This window comes from Peromyscus californicus, unplaced genomic scaffold (assembly GCF_007827085.1).
Source record: "Peromyscus californicus insignis strain IS unplaced genomic scaffold, ASM782708v3 Scaffold_3__1_contigs__length_106647218, whole genome shotgun sequence".
NCBI classification, from domain to species: Eukaryota; Metazoa; Chordata; class Mammalia; order Rodentia; family Cricetidae; genus Peromyscus; species Peromyscus californicus.
The window spans coordinates 37,199,214-37,225,113 of record NW_026294551.1 but is presented as its reverse complement, the minus strand read 5'-3'; the positions used below and the strand labels follow the sequence as shown (position 1 = coordinate 37,225,113).

General features: G+C 41.5%; 1 protein-coding gene across 7 annotated transcripts in view; it reads left to right on the top strand.

Annotated features, from left to right (window-relative positions):
• Window positions 1-25,900, top strand: part of Bcas3 (BCAS3 microtubule associated cell migration factor) — a 506,689-nt gene that overhangs the window by 212,139 nt on the left and 268,650 nt on the right. For all 7 annotated transcript variants that reach the window (XM_052759620.1, XM_052759614.1, XM_052759617.1 and 4 more), the window contains 3 exons: window positions 448-572; window positions 3,614-3,779; window positions 5,444-5,544. In XM_052759620.1, coding sequence (XP_052615580.1) covers window positions 448-572; window positions 3,614-3,779; window positions 5,444-5,544 — 392 coding nt within the window. The remainder of the gene's footprint in view (window positions 1-447; window positions 573-3,613; window positions 3,780-5,443; window positions 5,545-25,900) is intronic.

The following is a 25,900-nucleotide window of genomic DNA, read 5'->3' as shown; positions in this document are numbered from 1 at the left end:
AGAACGAACTGTCAGCGGTGGCGATGCGTGTGCCCCTTCTTTTCTCCACTGAACAAATTCCAGTGAAATGTTAGCCATCTGAAAGGAGTGGCTGGAATTCTGAACCCAGCACCCAGTTCAAAAGCAATTTGTTGGCTTTGTTGAGACATTCTCTTCCTATGTTACCCAGGCTAACCTTGGGACTCTGTCACAGAAAAGTATCCCCCTGCCCCAGGCTCTCAGTAGCTGGGACCACGTGTGTGCCACCACACCCAGCTCTCTTAACAAGACCCTTTAACTTTGGAATCCTTTCTGTTTTCCATTGGTCAGTAGCTCTCTGAGGGGAATGCATGACTGTTCTGTAGCACCTCCATGTTTAGTGGTAGGGCTTAATTTTGGGAATAGCTTTCCCAACATGGAATACTGTGGTTCATTGTGGTAATTTTTAATGTTCTTTTCCTTTTTAAGCAAAGTTAAACCACCTCCACAAATTTCCCCGAGCAAATCGATGGGCGGCGAGTTTTGTGTAGCGGCAGTGTTTGGGACCTCCAGGTCGTGGTTTGCCAACAACGCAGGTCTGAAACGTGAAAAAGGTACGTGCTTTACTGGTGCTCGGCTTTGCCCTGCTGCGTTTACCTCTTAGGTCATGGGGTGAGCATCTCCCCTACAGAACTCTATAACTATTAGTTCTTACTAAAATAAAATTAGGTCCGCTTCTTTCTTTTTATCAATCATGTCTGGCCTTAACTAATCAAGTCTCTCCAAGAATTAAAACTATTTTTTCACACAAATGGGAAATGAATTTACCATTGACTGATATTTTTATTTATTTTCGAGACCTGGCTGTATTTAATTCAACGTGTAGACCAGGCTGTCCTTGAACTCACAGAGATCCATCAGCCTCTCTAATGCTGCTATTACATTTGTGTACTACCTCAACTGGCCCTGTTGACTGAATTTTACCTCTCTCTCTCTCTCTCTCTCTCTCTCTCTCTCTCTCTCTCTCTCTCTCTCTGTTAAATGACATTGCACATTTGATCTTGGACTGTCTATTTTGTGCCCATTCTGTTACTTTCAGGTTTTGCACCAGCTAATTTCATAGTATTGTCTCTGAAGTAGGAAGAGGAAAATTCTGTAACATCGGGACCAACCAATCCCACTAATGTTAGTTACTGTTAGCTAAGGTATATGTTGTGCTTCTGCGTGGGACCTGTGTGCATGTGAATGCATTTGCCTGCAGAGGATGGCCAGTCCCCTGGAGCTGAAGTTACAGGTGGTTGTGAGCTGCAGGCTTTGTGCTGGAGACTGAATTCACCCCTTGGCAAGAGCAGCAGGTGCTCTCAACTGCCGAGCCATCTCTCTGATTCCTGCCACATTAAAATAATAATTAATAATAATAATAATAATAATAATAATAGTAATAATAGTAGTAGTAGTAGTAGTAAAACCACAAAATCCCCAAGCCCCCAAAATAAAACAGAAATGCCAGACTGTTACTGAGAAATAAGTATCATGGTCTGTGGTTATCACTGCTCCTTTGAGTTGTTGGGGTTGCTATGTTCTTCTTTGCTTTTAACTTAAAAAAAATTTTTTTTTAAATTTTAAGTGTATGAATATTTTGCCTTCATGTGTGTATGTACACCAAGTGTATGATGGGATCCATGGAAGCTGGAAGGGGGCTTTGGACCCTCTGGAACTGGAGTTAATTTGGTGAGCCACATGTGGGTTGCTCTTCACCCCTGAGCCATCTCTCCAGCTCCAGCTGCTGTGTTTTTAACCTGCTTTGATCACCGGGATCAATACCTAGATTGTTTGTGTAATTATTGTCTTAGTATGTGATTTGTTATCATGTATATACTTTTTCTTTTCCCAGTTATAAGGCTTGAACCTAGGACCTTTCCTGTGGTCTCTGTATAGAAGAGAATGTTTACATTCATATACCAAGTAAACAGTTTTGAATACTTTATTGTGATTCAATTAGGTCACATACTGGCTTGCCCCCTGGCTAGTTCCACAGTTGGTTTTGTTCTTGGCAAAAATGGCTCTTCTCCATGCTCTCTGTTGGCAGTCAGACACCAGCCATTTCCCTTGCTATCACCTTTCAGTGACCACTCCCTTGTAATAGGAGCTTAGCACAGCAGGTGCCTTCCCAGTTAGGAAGGATACTGTAGAGGAGGCAAGCCTCCCATTTTCTTATCCCATCTTTATTTTTTTGTTAGTACCTTTGGTTTAATGATGCTATCGGAAGGACTTTTTGTTACTCATTAAAACCTTCTGCAAAGCTCCATTTCAGACGCGTCTCCCTTCTGTCCTAATTACCCCCTTTGCTTGCTACTCCTTTATGTCCCACTGGCTAGTTAGTCATTGGTCAGACTCTCAAATCAGCTGTAATGGATTCGTCTGACACAGAGATAAGATGACCCACACAGCGTTCATAAGCAATCCTAAGTCCTCCTCGGCTTACTGTAAAACATGAGATTCAGCACCGAGCCTGCCCGGGCCGTGTGTACGTGTATATGCCCTATAAAGTCCTCTGATTACATCCATACCAGCACTGATTTCTCTGTGGATCGCTGGCCTTCCTTTCCCACAGGAGCCAGTAATCCCATTGAGAAATGGACTAAGAGCTACTTTGAGGAGGCTCTTTACTTGTTTTTCTTATTGTTTCTGGTTCACAGGCAAATTGAGAGAAAGCTACAGAGAATTTCTGGCTGTTCCTTGGCTCACTTGTACTCAACCTGTGTCGGGAGGGTGCTGTATTTATTTCAGCTGACGGCCTTGCACAGACAAGTGTTGTGTTTTTGTTTGTTTTCATCCAGATGTTAATATTTAAGTTTGCTCTGTGTGTGTGTGTGTGTGTGTGTGTGTGTGTGTGTGTGTGTGTGTGTGTGTGTGTGCGCGCGCGCGCGCGCGCATACATATGTGTGTAGAGGCCCCAGAGGTGGATGTTGGGTGTCAGCCTTGTTTGGTTGAGTCAGGGTCTTCCAGAACCTGGAGCTTATTTGGTGACCAGTGAGCCCAGTGATCCTCACTTTGCATCCCTTTTCAGCACGGACTTTACAGGCTCATGTTTGACTATGCACATTCGTGTTTTTTGTTTTTATTTTGGGTGTGGTTGGGTTTCTTTGTTAGTTTTGGTTTTCAGTGGTTTCTGGGGCTGATAAATTTAAGTCTTCCAGGAAAACATAGTTGAACTGTTAGGATGACTTCGTTCCACACTTAGTTTTTCATGCAGGTCAGATGTTCAAGCCAGTGTAATTCAACTTTATTACATAGATTATTCATTTTCAGGTAATCCTCCCGTGTTCTACTCATGTCATTTATTTTCCATAATATGTGGGATAATAAATAAGAAATTCAAAATTTTATAACATAGTGTTTAGCTGTATTACAGTTTTGAACATAATGATATCATTCTTGAAACAAATTGATTTATATTTGAAAATGTAGTGGTGTGTTCACTGGCATCTGCTTATGCAAAGCACCTTCAGAGAATGTGCAGATGCCATGGGTCAGAGCTCTTACTATTTTCTTCTGGCAGCCCAGGTGCAGACAGCAGGGTCAATAATGTAAAACTCCTGCTGTGATCTTTCTCTGCCTCATTACATGTCTTGTTGTGATTCTCTGTTTGCAGATCAGTCCAAACAAGTTGTAGTTGAATCTCTTTACATCATCAGTTGCTACGGGACCTTAGTGGAGCACATGATTGAGCCCCGGCCGCTCAGTACTGCTCCCAAGATAAGTGATGACACACCACTGGAGATGATGACGTCACCCCGTGCCAGCTGGACACTCGTTAGGTAGTCCTCTCTTCCTCCTTCCCCACCACATGAAAGAATACAAATGTACCCTTTGTGAAATCTCAACATACATGCCTGTGAAATTTATCTACTCACAGTCATACGTACTTGTATATATAATTTCCCTTCTTGCCCTTGTCACCAGAATCTTGTACCAATGGGTTTATGCACTGTGGTCTGGTTTCTTTAGTCTGGGAAGACTTTAGTCCGTTTCTTTTTCATTGGCCATGGTCTACATGCAGTGCAGGGTAGGCACTGCAGTCATGTGTGCACCCTTCTGCAGTCACTCTCCTTCACCAGGTAAGTGAACCCTGGACCATTTCCCCCAGCTCTGCCCAACCCCCACTAGCCTACTTTGTATTGCCTGCCTTTGCCTACTCTGGTCTCTAAATAATGGAATCATGAAATATGTTATCCTTTGTGTCTGATTTCTTTCAGTTAGCATATTTTGAAGGTCTGTATTAATGCAGTGTATGAGACTTTCATTCCTTTTAATAGCTACTATATAGGCATACCACATTTTGTCTATCCATTCATTAGCTGGAGGCCATTTTTACTCTATAGCTGTCACTAATATTGTTGCTGTAAATATTCAAATGCAGAATTGTGCATGATGATATTTTGCACTGTCTCAGGGGATGTAATCAGAGATTACAATCTCTGTTTGAACTTTTTATATTTTTGATTGCGAGCCTAGCCTTTAATGGCCAAGACAGCTCTCCAGCCCATTTGAACGTCTTGTTCTGTGTTTCTCATGTATGCATTTCTTTGTCTTGTGTTTCCCTTATTCCAGTCTCATGTGCTCCTTGAAAGTAATGCTGTTAAGGGAAATAGGAACTAATACCAAGAGATTCTAAGGTCTCCTTTAAAGTGATCCTCCAGGATGCAGTGGTTAGGCACTCAGGAAGTGTTTAAGAATCATCTCAACTCATGTAATGAGTAGAATTTTTATAAGCTAGCATAGAAGAAGAAGTGAAACCTGGAATAAAACCCACTTAATATAGTGAATTGTGCAAGGGAGAAAAACAATCACCCGACATGTATGAAAGGAAACAGATAAAAATGGATATGAAAATGACCCCTCTCCTTTTGACATTTTAAAATATTCTATTGATTTTTTTTCTCATGGCTCCAGCATTCTTTACTAGTACTCACTATGCCGGATTGATCTGATCAATATCTGATTTATCAAGCTTATTTAAAATTCAGCAGATCTAATTAAACTTACTGCAGTCTCACTGTTGAAATAGCTAATTCAATGCAAAGTAAGTTGTCCGTTTACACAGCTACTTTTTTAAAGATCACTTTTACATACTTTGTTTCGAGTTGAAGATGTCTAACACTGGTCAAAAATGAGATAAAATGGCATCTCTGTAGTTGGCATTTGAATACTGCTCCTCTCTCTCTTTTGTCTTTCTTATCTAGCTGATTACAGTCTAGTTCTGATAAGGTAACCTTGGCTCCTTGTTATCTGTGTGGCACATTGCCACCTTTTTAGTTTGTAAAGTTCCTGGCCTTGTATGTCAAGTTAAAGAGCATCGATCTTAATGATTACACATTCATTTTAATGCTCAGAAGTCGTGAGAGACTCTATCAGGGTCTGTGGGTGATTTACATCCCATCTATGCAGCTTAAATATTAATATTCTTCTGCTGTTTCCTTAGAACGCCTCAGTGGAACGAACTGCAGCCACCATTTAATGCGAATCACCCTCTGCTCCTGGCGGCAGAAGCGGTGCACTATTACCAGCTCCTGCTCGCTGGCTGTAAGTACTTCTCATCGCTTTACTTTTGGTTCTGTTCTAATTTTGCTTCCATATGTTCATTTCTGGATTTGCAGACTTTCAAAACATATTTGCGTATTATCAGTCCATGGGCCGTAGTTCTTAAACAGCTGCCACTTTCCTTCCCACGAACCATAACTATGCAGAAGTTTGGGGAAAAAAACAAAACAATAACCCACAAAACAAAGCAAACTACCTAGAACATGTGACCTAGCAGGCTATGGAGAGCAGCTTCACAGAGCCTGGGACCTGTTCCTAAGGGAATAAAAAGAAGCACTCCATCACAGGACGCCACATAGCAGCTTCTGCCTGTTGTGGAGCTTTCTGTGGACTCCTTGATGGGCTTAGCTTCATTGGGTTTCTGTTTCTGATTGATGCTGGGGATCATACCTTGCACATGCTTGCAGAGTACTCCTCAACTGAGCTGGTTTCCTTGTGTCCTATTGCTATTTGTAGATATTGATGTTCATCCAGCCAGATACTTTTATTTTTAATATGGGAAGCATGAAGAGACAATTTAATATTTATTATCCAGTTTGTCTTCATAGAATTAAAAATGCTTTACAATTATAATTCAATTGGGAAGAATATATTGAATCCTAATTGAACCTGATGTCTCTGAGTACTGCAGGCTCTTAGAAACTTCCTAGAAATCAACAATGACAGATTTTTAATGGTAGTTGTTGTGCTTAGCAATTATGCAGCTTGAGTTAAAATAGTTGTAGAGCTGTTTTATTTCATTTTATAATGTGTTACATATTATGTTGGAATCAGGAAAAATTTATAGGCTTTATTCAACAGTTATGAAACGCCATATGTAATAAATAGTTGGCAGTCTTGTTCCTGTACGTTTGAACTCGGCTTTTTCCAGCACATATTTGTCAAGTGCCTACTATGTGTCAGGTACTTACAGTGCAAAGGGCAGTCAGTTAATGCTTCTAGCCCCAAGCTACTCACTGTCTAGTGGGAGAGACAAATGCAAGTCAGAAACACTGGGATAAATTTCTCTGGAGAATCTTGCCTTCAGGACGGCTCTGATCAGCTGATCCCGGCTCCATTTTGTTGTTTTGATGCCTGTTAGCTCTGATTAGCTGACATGTAAGTCTGAAGTGTCTAAGAAGATAAAGTTAAAAACCATACTACATCTCTTCCTTTTTCATACCAGTCATAAGCTGGTTGATACCATTGACTTTAGCTGCCTCTAACACTTCTGTCCAGTTTAATGAAACTCACCACTGCTGCTGCTAACCATCCGTCAAGTGCTTTCATGCATGGTGATGACACCATCAGAATTGCTGTGTGTGTGTTGAACGTAGGGCCCTGCACATAGTAGGCCAGTGTAGACCCCTTACCTTCTCCTAAGTCTCCCTTCAGCACCACTGGATGGCAGTTTTAGAAAGCTCACTCCTCTGGCAGCTTTGCAGCAGGATGCTTAGAAGAAAGGGATTGGGTAAATCGTTTTTAAACAAGGCAAGATCTTCATCTATACAGGCCTGGGAGATGCAGGCTTGGCCTAAGCACCTTTGCCAACTGGACCTCTGTTCGGCTTCTGTTGTCTCTGTATATGGATTGGAATGATACAGATGGACCTGGCTTTTAAAGTTTTACACACACACTCACTGACCTGCTAGTGTGTTACGTAACGGAAGCTACTAGCTGCAGGATTTGGACATTTGGGATACATTGCAATAGGGGCAGTACTGGTGTTGGTTTAAACAGTGCCTTTACTTCCCCTCTGGAACACTCCTTGTCTGCAAGTTCCCTCACAGAAACCATTTGGAAAGATACTTTACCTCCTGCAACACACATTTACTATTTCTGGTGCTGTGGGTGTTTGTTTTGTTTTACTGATCCAAGTTTAAAATCACCTTTGAACCTGGGGCTTTCCATGACGTGTGGTAGAACCTCTCTGCAGTGTGCTGGGCTCTGTGATTGGTCCTCAGCAGTGATGGGGACAGAACCCTTTATTTTCCAACTCAAAGACTTTGATAAGTATCCTTTAAAACTATTTTTAATTGAACTCCGGAGTCCTACTGTACACTTCACAAATGTTACAGTTTTGTTTTTTGGGTTGTGGTGGTTGTTGTTGTTTTCTGTTTTTTGTCTTTGGAGCCATTGAAAAAATGTAGCAAACTTGCACAAACTCCGGCAATGATATAGTAATAGGCAAAAAATGATGTAAACAGAAAGAGGAAAGAGACTGTCTCAGGGAGAAGAGAGCAGCAGCCCAGCAGGACCCCCATTCATCCTAACAGATACACTGTTCTCCGTAAACACTCTGTTCCACATTGTAGCAAGGCCGCAGCGGAGGAAAGAAAATCCTGATGACTCCTACCCACCTTTACGACAAAGCAAGCAAAGCCCCCACATTCTGTGTTCCTCATCCTTGTAGCTTTTCCTTCTGTTCAGGAAAATGCCACATTGGGGAGTCCTGACAGTGGAGGCCTCTGTGTTCCTGGTAGACAGGATCACATTCCAATAGTTCCTCCAGATGTCACAGTGCAGGGTGAGATGACATCAGAGTCAGTAATTCTGTTGAACCATTGAAGACTGCCATTTTTAATCATTTTTAAAAATTATATGATGAATTTATATGTTGAAATTAAATGTGCAGATGGTAATCTTGCTGTTTAGGTCAGTAGAGGTGAAAGTCAAGGATATATATATATTCTTTTGGACATAAAATTATTGATGAAATTTTTATTGAAATTATTGTAGAGCTGTAGAGATGACTCAGTGGTTAAAAGCACTTAGTGCTCTTCTAGAGGACCTGAGTTCAATTCCCAGGACCCACATCAGGAAGTTTATAAATGCCTGTAACTCCAGCTCCAGGGGATTAAACTCCCTGTTCTGGCTTCCAAAAATATGTGCACATGGCGTGTGTGTGTTGTGTGCACGAGCACACACACACATACACACCTCCCTAAATAAAATAAATAAATTTATAAAAATATAAAATAATTTTTTTTGTTGAGATTTGGGATTTATTTTTGATATTATATTTTTCTTTCAAAATCAAACACACTTCATTGTAGTATATTCCTTTGACAAAGCTGAAACTAACCTTTATATTAGAGCTTTGTGTACTACACCAAAGGACACAGTAACTTTTTCTTTAGTCTTCTTTGGACCTTAATACAAGTTAAAAAAAAAAAAAGTCAGGAATCACTAGAGTCTAAGCATCTTTATTCCTCAGTAAATTGTGTTCTGCTGGCCCAGCACACAGAATCCTTAGCGTTTAAAGCGTCACAGTTTTTCATTCCAGTTCTAACTTACATGTTTGGGTGAATTTTAATGCCACTATTTTTGCATTATATCTCTTGTGAACATTGGTACTCCAGACACAGAATGGTTGATTCTCCCTGTGTGTGTGAGCGCGCGCGCACACACACACACACACACACACACACACACACACACACACAGACATTGTGAGAGCATTCACATCACTCTTGTCTGTGATTGACATTGTCAGTGCCAGGGAAAAGCAGCTAAATATGCAGCACTTTTTTTCTGAGCTGCTCTCTCTCAATGTCGTGTTCTATTAGTTTGACATCCTGGATTGCATTGCTGTTGTGGTATGTACCAAGGATGGTGGAGGCACTCAGCAATGTTTCCTTGCATTGTCCATTATAAATATTTGCCCAGCACTGGGAGAGGTGGAAAAGGAAGACTGAAATGTTTTTCTCTTGTAGAGGAAACTTGTAATGTAGGACTTATTTAGAGAGTATTTACAGTCCATTGTTGACCATAGGGTGTGTCGTGCTGCCCTGTCCAGATCCACTCAATAGTGTATTACATTTGAATATTTCCCATTGAAACTTTTTCAGTTGGCATATGCCATTCCCTAGAGAGATTATTTCCATGAAATGGTGTTTTTCTGTAAGAAACTAAAGTTTGAGACCTCTAGGGCTTCATTTGGACTATATGTGTGTTCTATAGCTTGGATGAACCTTGTGAAATCATTGATTCCCATTCTAAAAATGGTATGAAATAGTTGCTGTGAACTATGTAGATTTGAAAGTTTGGATTATATCAACCCCTAGACTTAGCATACCTGCTTTCATTTATTTCCAGGTCTTTACCTAGATTATCAGAATAATTTTTGTATATGCAGATCACGTTCCTGTCATTGCTTTTTTTATGGAACTGAAATGAAATAAACGGAAGGTGTCTATAAAAAGAATCATCTAACCTCTTAGTATCTGTCAATGTTACAGAATTCCATGTGTTTTCTTACAGAAGCTCACTGTCATATTGGAGTGTTTGATGACCTGCTATTTTTCCAAATATAGTTCGGAGTAGACTTTTTTCCATTGATGATATTAATATTTATTACAGTGAATTAGCAGATTTAACTGGTACAGACATTGATTATGATAAAAAAATATTGTACAGAAGTCTGTAGGCTATTAAGATCTGTGCATCTGATGTCATTTACTCTGTTCCGGTTGCATTTACGATTTTTAAATAGATCCTGCTGCCATAGGTGCGTAGGAGGCTAGAAATAGAGGGTACCAGCAATACCTGTTCACCATTTTCTCCAAAAATGTGGGGCTGGACTCTACTGGCAGGGCCTGGCTTACCTGCAGTGACGTAATGGGTTGATGTTGGAAGGCTCCCGGTTTGACGTGCCGTCGCTTCCATCAGTGAGGTTAATTGCTAATAAATGACTAAATGGGAATTTAGGGGAATGCTGCAGCCGTCTGCTCTGTTAGTGGGAGCAGGCGCTCTGGCGCCATTTCAGGATCACTATTTGTATGTGTCTGTCAGAGTTAGAATACAGCCATTTCTCTCAGTTTCAGCCTTCTCTATAGAATTTCTGTCAATTGTTTGACTCCATTAAGTGTGCAGAGGAAATAAAAGCCTGGACAAGCAATCCACCAGGGGCTATGGATAGACCTTTTCTTTGTCCATCCTCAGAGCACTGCATTAGGTCTCATTATCCATTTATAATAAGTGACCTCTGCCCTCTGGGTCATAGAAAAATATTCAGTGTGCTTTTCTGTCACATAGGGCACCTTTCTCAGCCGTCATAAAACAATGGGATGTCTTATAGTTCAGAGGACTAGTTTACACCGAAGGTTTTTACGCAAATACACAGCCTTGTGCCAAGTCAGTCTGGCCAGCTTTCCCCTTGCTCTTCGCTGATTCTGAAATGGGCCAGTGGGAGCCTAATGTGAGGGATGTGAACAGTATTCTGTGTCTATTCTTTCTCATTCTAATTCAAAAATTTTTGTTTTATTGAAGTGGTTTATTTCCAACTCTGATTTTGCATTGACTGATAGAGAAATATACACTGTCTTAGATACAGTCAATGGATTGAGCCATTAGCCACCATAGACTCATGATTGCTCTTGAGATTATTGGTTATTGATTATTGACTCTTAAAATATAGACTTTTGCCCCAGCAACTAGTGACCCTCTCTCCCACTGAGGAGTTTGGAAAGCTCCAGGTTTCTCTTGTGCTGTGAAGTTAGAGCAGCTGCCAGGAAAGCATTGCATAGCTAATGGTTTCATCTCCAGACAAGGGTAAGAAGGAGAGAGAAGAGTGATTATGGCTTAAGCATGACCATGAACCCAAGGCACAGGTTTTTTTCTCTCCAAACCAGTCACAGAAAACCTGATAGTTGTTAGCATTCTCTCCATGACAAGAATTAATATATTAACTGGATTATAGCACTGTTTGACAAACTGCTTACTAATACATCAGAATTGATTGGGCATTCTGTTTTTGAATGACAAATGGCTGCATTAAGAGGAGGAGGGAAATCCATTAATTATAGCTGCTCTCAACTATGGGGAATGTAATCATATAACTGTGGCTCTTGCTACAGCAAAGATCTCCCCTCCCAGCAGTGTGTCTTCCATATGCATCCACACCTCTTTGCCGTTTATGGAGCTGCTCTCCTGTAAATGACTTAACATTTTCCTGCTGTGTGAAACTATTCTGACTGATGGCACGGTAATTTTTTTCTGGTACTCCTGAAAATACCAAGAGGACCGTGTAGCTCAGCTCTTGGATGCATGCTCAGTTGTGCTTGCTCTGAATTTGTCTCCACTCTTGTGTAACTCGGCACAGAGGGGAGGGCCTTTTGTTTGGGAGTGGGAAATTTGGAAAGAGGTAGTCCTGTTTTCAGAAATGGTTCCTTGAGTTAGTAGTTTCTGTGCCTCGGGTTTCTCATCTTTATAATTAAGCAATGAAAACCCCTTTGCAACTGTAAGAACTTACATGATCTCTGCCCAAGATTCTTGAACTTGTCCTGAAACAGAAATTCAGAACCTAGGAGGCTAGAGCACTGGGTCTGCAGTTCAGAGCATTTATTGTTCTTATAGAGGACCTGTGTTCTTTTCTCAGCACCCACGTGGCGGCTCACAGTCATCTGCAGGCACTCACATGGTCCACATACATACGTTCGGGCAGAACAACCATACACATGAAGTTAGACAAACCTTTAAGTAAGTCAGGACCTTACCCGGTGAAGGACCTAGTCCCGCAGGCACTGGAGAGGATTTCAGTCAGCCTCTGTGGCTGAGACCAACCGTCTCATTACTCTCTACCTTTATGTTCTAATGGGAAATGTTGATATCTAACTAATGATGTCTTAGTGTAAAATAGTTGGCTCAAAGGTAACACCTTTTAAACAGTAGAGTCATACTTTCCTTTATCCCTAGGAATACTAGTGTTAGGGGGCTTGCCAGTGTTTATAAAGCAGCAGTAGAACTTTTAGCAGAAGGGAAACCCTGGGTTCCATCCCCTAATAATGCCAAAATAATGATAATGATAGTAATGATTAAAAACTTTGCTATATTCTTGCCTCCTTTTAAAACTGGAAATTAATGAGCCCTCTGTTGTAGGATTGTTAGATAAGTGAGATTACTCCCTTAAAACACTTCATCTTGTAGCTTCCATAGGACAAGAGATGTAATGGTAGCTACTGTTAGAAGCCACGGTGGTCAACCGTGTATCCCTGCTTCCTTTTGAAGTCCTTGGCTCTGACAGTTCCCAGGACTTTATAAAAGACAGAGCCAAGTGTGGCAGCGAGCAGCACTCTGTGGTAATGCAGCAGCAGCGCAAAGAACGTATCTGTGTCAGCTCTCATCTTCTCAGATCTCTACTATACTGTGCATTTTCCGAAGTACTAAGCAAAAACTATTTTATTTATCAATTCTTATCTAAAATGCAAATTCAGTGTTCCTCTTCTGTCTTTATGCCTTGATCCCCTTCATTTCTCCTAGTAACTTGTGAGGAGTTTTGTTTTCCATTCGTACCGAAAGGCTAATTTCTAGAATGTTCTGTGGATGTTTGCCTTAAGACTCAGAAGCTTTATCCTAAAATGAGTAGACTCTTAACATTAGACTTCTGAAGTGTCAGAAGAGCATTTGATTCTATGTGATTATTTTTGCAATCATTTCATCGAATGAGGGAGATTGAAATGGCTTTCATTTTCATTCCGTATTTTTTTTGAAGTTTACAATGAAAAAATTCATATTTTGCTAATATCTTAATATTCAGCCAAAATTCAAGTTCCCTGAAGGAAAAAAGAAATGTAGGAGAGACAGAGAACATAAAGGAAAGACCAGGAAAGGAGGGATGGAGGAGGAGGGGAAAAGAAGGTTGTCAGAGGACAGAAGCCAGACGTCAGGCCACGCGGGCTTGGGCATCGGAGCATAGGGGCTCTTCCCACAGAGGCATCAAAGGCACACAAAGAGGATGCCATTCTGATTTATTTGAACTGTGGCTCCCTGAATAACCTAGGCTAGTCCATATAGCTCATTCTGTAGCCAAGAAAAGCGTCAAGGTGATGATTGGTCTTCACATGAGAAGGGATTAGCTAGGTTCTTTTCAAAAATCTGAAACACTTTTGAAAAGTTTTAGGAATAGGGATACATCTTAGTTTCTGGCATGCACAAAGCCCTGGGTTTAATTCCCAACATCCCGTAAAAATAAAGATTGGAAAACTAATTATAGAAATGGTCAAGCATATACAAAATATAGTAAATTGTTGTGTGGATCTGTTACCTGCCTTGTTTCTGTTTCCCAGGGAAAGTTTTGTGTGTGCATGTGCACACAGTGGGAGAGGAAAGGCTTTCTCTGTGCCTTTTCCTGTGAGCACTTCACTATGCATTGACGATAAATTTAGAACTGCAGATGTGGTGGATGCAGAGGTTTGGAGAGCTCCAGGGGCTGCCATTGTGTGACAGTAGAGGACCAAGTCTTAGAAAATGTTCTCCTGCTTTCAGAGAGAGCTTCTGTGTTCTTAACTCATTTGTCTGGACTTAAAGGGAACACGTAGTATAGACTTAATGATTATTTAGGATTCAGAAATGCATTCCTATGTATGGGCTGAAAATATTGGTGTCTTCCAGGTCTAAAAGCGTTTCTCTCTTCATGCCAAGACAACTTTGCCTCTTTTGCTTAGGCAAGAGAAAATGTCTGTTTAGTTCTTCCTGCTGTATAATGATCTAGACTTTCCTCGAATAGTATTAGGCAATAAACAAGTAAAGCATAGAAGAAGCTGCATTAATTCTGTGCAAATGATTCTTGCTTTTATAAATGCTTCCCGCCCTCTTCTTTTTCAGTTTGTTGCCCCCTGCTCTGTTTTGTATTGTTGGTTTTTGTGGCTGTGTTTTGTAGTGCTGGTGATCAGCCCCAGGCCACTGAGTTTCCAGGCAAGTGCTGGGTTATCCCAAGAGTTTGTTTTTTGTAGCAAAATCTTGATGTCTGATTATTAAAGAGCCAAATGGGTGGTCCTATAAGTTTACATCAATTCAAAGTACACCCTTTCTCATTTTATTCTCTTATAATGGATGGCACTTTTATAATCATTGAATGTAGAATAAAGAATTGATTATTGCTGAAAGAAGTGCATCTACAATGCAAGTGTGCAAGTTAAACTGATTGGTTGCGCGGCTGCTACACTGTTAGTGGATTTTACTCCTGGTCAGCCTGTGTCTCTCTCTTCTCACCTCTCTCTCTTCCTTTGCCTGTCCCCTCCTTTCTCTAGTACAATCCCCATGTACTAGGGATTGAATGCAGATCTTTGCACATGCGAGGCCAAAGCTTTCCTGCTGAGCTACATCCCTAGGCCACTTCTTACCATTCCTCCTCTCCCTGTCCCCGACCCATGTCCTGCCCACACCCCATGGTGGTGCTGTGCCTGTACCCATGCTGTGGCATGTTCCTGGAGGTCTGAGGAAACTTGCTAGAGTCACTTCTCTCCACCGTAAGTCTCAGCAGTGGGATCAGACCGTAGGCTTGGCAGGAAACTCCTTTACCCGTTGAGCCGTCCCACTCGTCCCTCTTCTGTCGCTTTTTAGGAAGTTGAGTCTCATTGTTTTGCCCAGGCAACTCACTCTGTAGACCACGATGACTTTGAACTTGCAGTCCTCCTGCCTCAGCCTCCCATGTAGCTGAGATCACAGGTCAGTGGCTCCAGGCCCAAATGCAGCTCATGATTCTTCATAAAATTTAGGCCTGAGTGCTTCTAGCTCCAAGACGTAACCATTCCTCTCAGCTGAAAACTCTTCACTATCCCACGTTTGAACAGTGAGTAAAGTTGGTTTTATATGTGATACTTTTGTAAATGCAGAAATATTAATAAGTAGATATGGATGTAGACAGTTGCACAAACAAAAGGAGAAGAGCACCTTCTCTTAGAAAAACCTGTTGCTCCTAATCAGATGAGTGGGTCACATGACTGAAGACGCCACGAGTCACTTGGTTTCCTACACCAAGTAGCAGCCGCACAACCAATCAGTTTAACTTGCACACTTGCATTGTAGATGCATTTCTTTCAGCAATAATCAATTCTTTATTCTACATTCAACGATTATAAAAGTGCCATACATTATAAGCATGTCAGTCATCCCTCGCTGTGCATTTGATTGCTCTTCAGTTCCTGTCCTTGGCTGGCCTCGCTCGACTGACCCTATTCATTGTAGTTCTTAGTCCACAGCTCCGTACTAAATACCTACTTCTGTATAGGTACGTGGTCTGCACCATTTCACATGTACCAAAGCCTGTTTAAGGAAAAGTCCTTCCTGTCCCCTAACCATCCTCACCACCTCCCAGAAAGTAAGTGGTGTGTCACTGACTTCGTGCTGCTTGCAGATGAGCACGAGGATGCAGTCTTGGGTTGCTGTTTAGGCTCCACAAGCTCTAAGCAAGACTGTATAGTTACTGCAGTCAGGGTGGACTTACTTCCTAGTTATCTCTGTTGAATTAGTGTGCCTTTGCTGAAGTTGGCTGTTGAGGGAGTTGCAGATGCACATATTAAGTTGGCACTGTGGACATCCTTCTAGTTGGGACTTTAGTTGCAGGTGTCCTGAAGACATTGTCATACTCTTGTTTATTCAATTCCAAGTTGCACATTGGGAGGGTTTGGAAATTTTGCTCAGCGGAGTTGCTGATCTGGCCAAGAATACCAGTCCATTAGGCTCTATTGTTTTCTTCGTTTTATGAGATCTTTACGGTCATGCTGAGTAGTAAAACGAAATTGTGAGCCCTGCCAGGCTGCCTCCAGATATCACTTGTCCAGACACACAATGTAAAATGACCTCTAGGGCAACAAGAATAACAAATGAAAGGTCCTTTAGTCATGCGATGGAAGGAGACTTTAGGAATCTGGAAGAGGAAACAGTGGAGAGAGAGGGATAAGATGTACCCGGAGTTGAAGGCTATTCAGGGAAATGTATTCTCTTATAGACAATAAGGACATGTCATTCTTCTAATTATATATTGCTGGTGACTGTTCTTCTGGGAATGTGGAAGAAAAGGAAAGTGAAACCAGAGATGTGCAATGAGTGAACGCTAGAAAACTTTAATAATTAATTAGTGAACATCTATGGTACCCCAGGGCCAGGGTGCAGGGAAGATCATTGATCCATTTAATATAAACGTGGGAGAAGCTTGTTCCTGGATGTACTGTTTCACTGCTGTTGGGCTGTTGGAAGCATGCCTGCTAATACAGAGGTCCGCAGTGAGGAGTGCCTCCATCAAATTCAGCGCTCTCCTTGGCGCCCCCTTCCAGTGTCTCAACAGCCTGGGTTCTAATACTTACCATTCCTTTGGATATTTCTGGTGTGTGATTTTTTTTTCCCCCCGCTGGTGACTTTTTCCTTTTTTTCCCTGGTCTTTGAAAAGTAACAAATTTCTGTCCCTCTGATAGGTATAAAATGATAATTTGTCTAAGTGTGTGATGTCTGGTTACTACTGTTGACACAGATTGGCTGGCTCTTGTGTTTTCCCTCCTGGGGATGGTTGGCTCATTGGGAACTTTTTTGTACATTTTGCTGTTTGGTTGTTTGTTCTGGAGACTTGGCTCTCAAGGGCGGGTTTTCATTTCTACAGTAAGAAACTGCATTTGCCCTCCGGTTCTCCCTGAGGTCCCAAATGCTTTCTTCCTCATCAGAAGCAGAATTCTGTTTGGAGAGCTGTCATATTGTATGCTCGCTCCAGAAATGCTGCTTTTAATAAGAACCAAATATATGTGAACGTTTGTCCTTGAATGGGAGTTTATCACCGTTGGCCTTTGGGTGAACCTGGAGCGGGAGCTGTTTCATTCAGGGCAGCATGATGTCATTGAATTCAAAAAGTTCTCTGTAGCTAGAAAAAGACACATTGTTCCCTGAAATAACCTAGAGGACTAAAAACTGTTGGCACTTTACTGGCTTCTCAGGTCCTCACTTCAGTGAGGCTGCTTTTCGTCATTTTCTGTGGGGTACGGAAAGAAAGCACTCTGCTCCTGAGTCTCAAGAGTATTCGGTATTCCTCAAAAAGTTCAGTCACCAGCCTGATCCTCCGAAGAGTGCATTGGACCCCTACGGTGTGGATTACAGATTTCTCAGTGTGTTCTTAAGTGGATTTAAATTCCATTCAGGTCTTCAACATAGCTTTAAAGTAGCTAGTGCTCTTTGACCTGGAGAGTGAGGGCAGTGTAGGTGAGCATGGTTGAATTTGATCAGCACCCTCCTGGATCTCAGTCTTGTTACAATTAGTTGTAGGACATTGAAAAGCCTTTTACTATCCGTGAAAGTTGGGAGCTGGACTTGGGCATCTATCACTGCTATGGTTGAGCAGCTCTGTTTTCTAAGCTTCTGGAGCCACACTTTAGATGTTTTCTTATTGTTGCCACATACACACACAAAACGGACAAACAAAAATACCAGAAAGACCTGAACTGAACAAAACAGAATTTCCTTTCAGGGATGTCACAAGCTAGAGCTACTCATTGCATTATTTTCTTATGGGTTACTCTTTGCTTTATTGTCCATTTTGTGACCCATGTGTTCTTGACCTTTCAACTTTTCTACACATTGCAAATCTTTCATTTATTTAATTGCACTAGTTCTGGATACAACCATACTTTTTTTTTTTCATCTTGAAGCAATACCTATGCCCCTTTAATTTCTTTTAAGATGTCCAACTTTCTCCTGAATACTTGAAAAACACACCCAGTGCACTAAGAGGACCCATTCTCCTGCTCTCATATAGAGAACACTCATGGTAATGCTAAAACTTCCCTGCATCTTCCTTGGCACAGAGTAGGTTTGTTGATGAAGAACTTAAGTTATTGAGATTTAGTTCTTTCTTCGGGCAGTTTTCAAACCTTTTGATTCTATGAAATCGAAGGATTATTTTCTTTTGGTCAATAGGTGTGTGGCAGGGAATTTGCATCCCCCTGGGGTAGTAATGACTTGCTTTTAGAACCGGACTACATCATACATGTGAAGGAGGGATTTAGCGGAACTCAGAGGTGGAGGTTGGAATGTCACGTGGGTGACTGTTGGTTAGTAATGATGACTAGTAGAGCCTGATACTTCATGGACAGAGTTAACAGCGTGGAAGGTAGTGTTTTCAGTTTTCTTTAGATAATAAAAAAAAAAAAATTCTGTGCATGCTGATCTTGCTATATATAGTTGGCTACAGAAGACACCTCAGAAATCAAAACCAAGATTCTTCCAAGTTTTCATAGAACTCAGAACATATTCTTTGACTACTGAGAAATTTTATGTGGGTGTTGGACTTAGGGTCATGGTTATCAAACAATTTCATTTTTCTCTTCATGATTTTACTTACTTTGTTCTATCAGTGTGGAAGCACTCTGGGCTGAGATTGAAAGAAGTATTTTGCAGAAATCAGCACTTGACAAATGTGTTTTATTTTATTTGCCCTGTGACACGTGAAATATAAATGTATACCTATAAGCTTGCATATGTACACTCATGTATCACTCTCTGATAGCAAAATACACTAGGTGGGGTTTTGTTGTTGTTGTTTTTAAGCTGTTGTTTACTCACTCTCTGCATATCTGCTTCCCTGAGAACACAGGCTGTAAACATTCTGATTCAGTTACCGTATGGTATAACGGTCTGTTCATCCTGTTCCTGGTGTTCTCTGTTTATCAAATGTCTGCGTGTGGAGACAGTATTTTTCAAGTGCTATTCTAAAGTAAATCGACTGTGCTTCTTTTGCATGTAGTTGATATGGCGCACTGTAAATTCCTGTAGCAAAGGTAGCTACAAATGGTGAGCTTTACATCTTGACCTTCCTTCTCCTTTACTCTGGCAGTTCTGTCAATTACCTAAAAAGAGCTGAAACAAACAACCAACTGGCAAAGTCTGGAGAGGTGCCTTAGTGCTGTGGGATGTTCTGTATGGAAAATGTGTTGCTAATTAGTCAATAAATAAAACACTGATTGGCCATTGGCTAGGCAGGAAGTGTAGGTGGGGCAAAGAGGAGAATAAAGCTGGGAAGTAGAAGGCTGAGTCAGAGGGACACTGCCAGCCGCCATGATGAGAAACAGCATGTGAAGGTGCCGGTAAGCCACGAGCCATGTGGCAAGGCATAGATTTATAGAAATGGATTAATTTAAGCTGTAAGAACAGTTAGCAAGAAGCCTGCCACGGCCATACAGTTTGTAACCAATACAAGTCTCTGTGTTTACTTGGTTGGGTCTGAGTGGCTGTGGGACTGGCAGGTGAGAGAGATTTGTCCTGACTGTGGGCCAGGCAGGAAAACTCAAGCTACAAATGGCGTCCAACGTGGTGGCAAGAGTTTCCACCTAAAACCTGAGAAAAGATTCTAAAACGGAGCTAAAAACAGCTTCCTAATTATCTCTCTCAAATGAGCGGCAGCTGCCAGTTTGAGCTACTGGTGGGTTCCTAGCATGTGCGCTCGACCTGCAGTATGGCGGGAATGAGTCCTCTGCAAGTGGCACATTAAGCTGCGTGGTGGATTTAGACTTTGCAGGTACAAAACAAAGAGGTTTCTGGGCTATACGCTGCTTGGATAAAAGCATAGAGACCCACGATAGCTCCCAGAGCTGGTGGAAAACGCCACGTTGGGAAGCTGAGGTGGGTGGAGCCAGCAGCCACAGCTGCTGCAGTTTAAAGCAATAGATTCACAATAAGACAGATTCAGATGTAATAGTTTACAATGTGTGTAAAAGATGCGTAGGCTTGAAAGAGACAAAAAAGATGATATGTAGAGTTATAGAAACAAATACATAGTTTTAAAAAATAAAGTCTTTAAAGAGACAGTAAAGGTAGTATAAAATATAAGCCACGTAAAAATGGATATTACACAGAGAATCTGCATTGTGTTGTCTTTGGGACTTGTAACTGCAGAAAAACATTTGATTGTAAAAGCTGTTGAGTTATGCCAAAATGTGTATTTTAAAGGTACCTTGACTTCAAAATTTGAATATAAGGATATGTTACTTTGGAAAGGAGACTCTGCTTTTGTTCCCACAGAAAGCAAGAGGCTATGGATTTGTTCAAGATTAAGATACATCAGGTTTGACCAGCCAAGACCCCCTGAAAGGTCTCCGATGACACCATGGCCCAGATGACACCATGGCCCAGATGATCCAACATCCAGAATGATTTGAAAGCAGCTGGCTCAGATGATACACCCTCATGGACTATTCTATAATTCTAAAATTTTCTTTGTATCCCCATAAGATACAGCGCCCCCCTCCAGCAGGAAGTAGTAAGAGAAGCTATGCCCAAATTCCCAAATTATATGTAATTTTACTTTGTTAAGGTTAAAACCTTCCTTTTTGAAAAAAAAAAGGGGGAAGTGCTGTGGGATGTTCTGTATGGAAAATGTGTTGCTAATTAGTCAATAAATAAAACACTGATTGGCCATTAGCTAGGCAGGAAGTGTAGGTGGGGCAAAGAGGAGAATAAAGCTGGGAAGTGGAAGGCTGAGTCAGAGAGACACTGCCAGCCTCCACGATGACAAACAGCATGTGAAGGTGCCGGTAAGCCACGAGCCATGTGGCAAGGCATAGATTTATAGAAATGGATTAATTTAAGCTGTAAGAACAGTTAGCAAGAAGCCTGCCACGGCCATACAGTTTGTAACCAATACAAGTCTCTGTGTTTACTTGGTTGGGTCTGAGTGGCTGTGGGACTGGCAGGTGAGAGAGATTTGTCCTGACTGTGGGCCAGGCAGGAAAACTCAAGCTACACCTTAGGGTTAACAGCATCATGTGGTGTCTCACAACCTTAACTGGGATTTCAGGGAATCTGAGTCTTCTCACCTCTGTGGGTACCAGGCACATGTATGGTACACATACAGACATACAGGCAAAAATATTCATACACATAAAATAAGTAAATCTCAAATATAAAAAGGCTGATGTTGTACAAATGCTAACAATTTTTCTTTAGGTAGCTGGTATGTATCTTGTTTCTTTCAGCTTGGGTTTGTTTGCAAGATATACAACTTTATTTAATTAGAATCAAGAATATTCTCATTTGGAGGGCTGTAGAAATGACCTGGTGGTTAAGAATGCTTCCTGCCTTGCAGAAGACCTGGGTTCGGTTCCCAGCACCTACATAGCATCTCATATTTCCCTGTAGCTCTAGTTCCAAGGGATCTGTAACCCTTAAGAATGCTTCCTGCCTTGCAGAAGACCTGGGTTCGGTTCCCAGCACCTACATAGCATCTCATATTTCCCTGTAGCTCTAGTTCCAAGGGATCTGTAACCCTCCTCTCACCTCGGCATGCTCTTGCATGCATGGAGCTCACATACATACACTCAGGTACACAACTACATATAAAAATTAATTAAATGAAAACTCTCCTTTCAAAATTAAAATAGTTCTTCGCAGAGCAGTGGTGGCGCCTGGCTTTAATCCCAGCTCTCAGGTGACAGAGGCCCATAGATCTCTGAGTTTGAGGCCAACCTTTTATACAGAGTGAGTTTCAGGACAGTGAGGGATACTCAGATGAACCCTGTCTCGAGAAACCAAAAACAATAAATAAATACAATTAAATAGTTGAATTATAGTTTATGCCTACATTATTAGAATTATGAGAAAATCATTGATATCTTTCTAATGTTGCATCTAAATTTTGTGTAAAATAATCTGACATAATATATTTGGGGACATTTTTTTCTCATTGGTACCAAGTACATGACCTAGTTCCTGATGAGGTTATTGGTTATTGATGGACACAGGCCGCCCTCGCTTCCATTTTTGTCTCTGTTCCTGTCTTGTGGTCCTCTGTACTTTGCCTGCTACTATAGCACATGTACCAGATGCTCTGCCCTTCCTGAACTCTATTCAGGACGATGCAGCTTTAACAGAGTAGTTGAGATCCTGTCCTCTCACTGCCACGTTCGGTGCCTGTCACTCAGCAGGATTGTTCACTTCTAATTCTAAGGAGTGACTGGAAAGTGTGTAGAGTTTGCTCCAATCAGATGCCCTTTTTGGTTTTATTTTCACCCTACTAGACTGAAAGTTTGCACATAGTCTTCCCTGTGACCTGGTATGTCATTTCCCTCCGAGACGGTGAATATAGACAACTCTACCTACTAGGATTGGAGACAGTTTAAAACATCAATAAATATAGGGGAGAAAGGAAGGCTGTTCAATTAATATGGAAGATAGTTCTCCTGCCTTTAATTGTTCCGTCTTCTGGTACTGCCAGAGCATCTTAATTAGGAACCCAGTGAGCAGAAGGCCATTCTGAATCTCCATGGAGGAGTCCATCGTTTAAATTCCTGGTTTCCTTTTCTTGTCTTCTTTTTTCCTTCTGGCTGTTTAAAGGAGACTTATTTATTGTCACTGTTTCACATATACAAAGAGTTCATTTCTGTGTTGTATATTTGGAATATTTACTACTTCCTGTGTAAAGCAGATGAGAACAGAGAGGCTCCTCCTCCACCCCACTTCCTCCTCCTCCTCCCATTCCTGTGGGAAATTCCAAGCATACCCATAACCAGATAACAATGGTGCAGCAAGCCAATAAAGTGCCAGCTCAAGACCAGTGTGGTTCCGGCCATAGTTCCACTCCATCCTCGCCCTGAGACCGTCCCCGCCTCCATCGTGTCCACAATTTTATGAAGTTCTAGAACATAAAGAACATCTGTTGCTGTCACTTACTCTAGAAACAGAACTGCAGCCTTACACTTGATATTTTTTTCAGTGCTTATCCTGAGAAAGCTCTGACTGTATGCCACACAGTCTCTGAAAATTCACTTTAGGTTTTATTCTCTTGTGGAAAGGTAGTTTACTCTCCTGCTTAAAGCTGTATAGTCATCCCATCACATGACTCTAGCTTGACTACCCAAATCATTGTACTTAGCTTACTTCATTTTACCTGGATAATGCTTTGTCCTCGGATATCTGCATGACTCATTACACTTCATTAAAATCTTTTCCATTCTCATCTGCTCCTCACAGCGTGTGCTGTCACCTAGTCAACCTTTTTGTTATGTTTTTTTTTTAATGGCATTTTCTGATTTGTTTTTTGGACTAGTATTTTAATGCCCAAGTTGGCATGAACATGAAATCCTCTGCCTTCTGTGCACTGAGATTGGACTCATAGCCATAGGCAGGACTGCCCCATCTTTTTTTGAATACTAATTTAAGGGAGGAGAGGGAATTGAGAGTTAGTTACTCTTGGCTTTGTCTGTGGCAAGAATTTAAAAATCAAACAAAGGTGATGAGTGGTCTGGAAACGGCTGCCTCTTGGAAACACCAGTTGACTTACCATCTTTACAGAATATCCCAGAATTAGTTCCAAAATAATGTCGGAATAATAATGAATATTTGTTAGGATACTCTTTTATTTATGATTTGCCATCATAAAAGATGTAGTTGTGTGGCTTTGTGATCATTGGGGTTTCATGCTAAATATCAACATGCCTGTGCTAGAGAACCATGATTTTGAAGAACCAGCAGTCAGTGGTTTGGACTATTGCAAATCTTACATTTCGACATTATGTTTATATCTTTCCATAACCACTGAATAAGGTCCCATTTCTTTTCTTTTTTTTTTTTTTTTTTTTTTTTGGTTTTTTGAGACAGGGTTTCTCTGTGTAGCTTTGCGCCTTTCCTGGAACTCACTTGGTAGCCCAGGCTGGCCTCGAACTCACAGCGATCCGCCTGGCTCTGCCTCCCGAGTGCTGGGATTAAAGGCGTGCGCCACCACCGCCCGGCCCCATTTCTTTTCTTGAAATGAGTTCAGGCTGGGCGGTGGTGGCACATGCCTTTAATCCCAACATGGGAGGCAGAGGCAGGCGGATCTCTGTGAGTTAGAGGCCAGCCTGGTCTACAAAGTGAGTTCCAGGAAAGGCGCAAAACTACACAGAGAAACTGTCTCAAAAAACAAAACAAAACAAAACAAAAAAAGAAAAGAAATGAGTTCAGATAACTCTTTTTGTGCACTTGTGTCATATAAACCTTGCCTTGGGTCATACTTCACCTCCTTTGTTTGTATCAATTTTTCCATGATTTCCATCTTCTCTCCATACCTTAGCTTGGCATCATCAAATAAGATTGGCATTGCCTTTACTGCTCATGGATGTATGTATTAAGCATTTCATGGAATCTGTATTAAAAATAGTTAAACTGCTTATTTCCTTTCTAGTAGTCTGTGCTAGGGATATTTGGGGTGTAGATGTATTTACAAATATCTCTGGTAGCGGAAATGATGATGTTTCCTGTTACAGCCATGACTCTTCCCTGCTCATCCTGCTCCCACTCCTTCACCCCATGCCTTTTCTTTTGTTCTGTGTCCTCTGAAGGGGGGGGGCTGGGGAGTTGTGCATTCAGCCCAGTTTTACTGTGAACCTAAAAGTGCTTTAAAACTAGAGATGGAGGGAATTCATAGACATCAGGACTGATTGCACCTGAGGTTATGGAGATGCAGCATTTGAGTAACTGTTGGAACTCGATGAATGTTAGAAACACTTTGTTGTTTGGAGCACGTGAGCTACTTGGGTGCCTGCCCTGCATGCAGGAAGCACTGGGTTGGATCCTCTCACTTCAGAAAGCTAGCACAGGTGCAGAGCTTTAATCCTAGCAAAGTGGAGCAGGGTGACCAGAAGTTTAAAGTCAAGGCTGGGCTTGATAGTGTATGCACTTAACCCCAGCACTCAAGAGGCGGAGACAGGAGGATCTCTGTAGTTCAGGGCCAGCCAGGACTACATAGTGAGACCCTGCCTCAAAAAGAGTTCAAAGTCATCCTCAGCTGCATAGTGACTTTGAGGCAGCCTGGCCTGCGTAAAATCTGTTTCCAGCAAACCAACGGACACTAATAAAGGAACAGAGCACCTTACTGCTTTTCCTAACTAGAGGTTCTGTGTAGAAGGAGATAGACTAGTTTCTACTGTATCAGAGTACTCAAGGAGTATAGAAATTACCCAGAGTAGCTGAGAAAGGCAATATTTGAATAGATGAATTGTTTTTCATCAATTGAAAGTGTTTCTCAAACATCATGCCTTTTTATGCCTTCACTGTAGATAAAAATAAAGAATGGGTTCTTTGAATCCATTATAAGTAACCTAGCAGGTAGGTCTGCTGCCTCCTCAGTGAACTTTGGCTGTTCAGATGGATTCATTATTCCTTTCCTAGGGATCTCATTGCTAAATTTCTAGAGTTGTTTTGTTTGAGTTTTGATTTCGTTTGTTTGTTTGCTTGTTTGTTTTCTAGACAGGGTTTCTCTGTGTAACTTTGAAACCTGTCCTGGAACTCTCTCTATAGACGAGGCCGGTGTTGAACTCACAGAGATCCACCTGCTTCTGCCTCCTGAGTGCTGGGATTAAAGGTGTGTGCCACCACCGCCCAGCTGATTTTTTTTTTAATGAAGCCTTTTACTGTTGCCCAGGCTAACCCTGATAAGATCCCTTCCTGTAGCCTCCTGAGTAGCTGGGTACAGCATTTGCCAACAGCCTGGCCAGTTTACTGTTAGTTGGAGAGCTTTCTAAGAACTTGCTTGATCTTCGGTTCATGAATTGCCCCTGTGTTTTATGTAATATTATCTATTTCAGCTGATTTTGTTCTCATCTGTCTTTTTGTTGCACAGTTTGGAGAG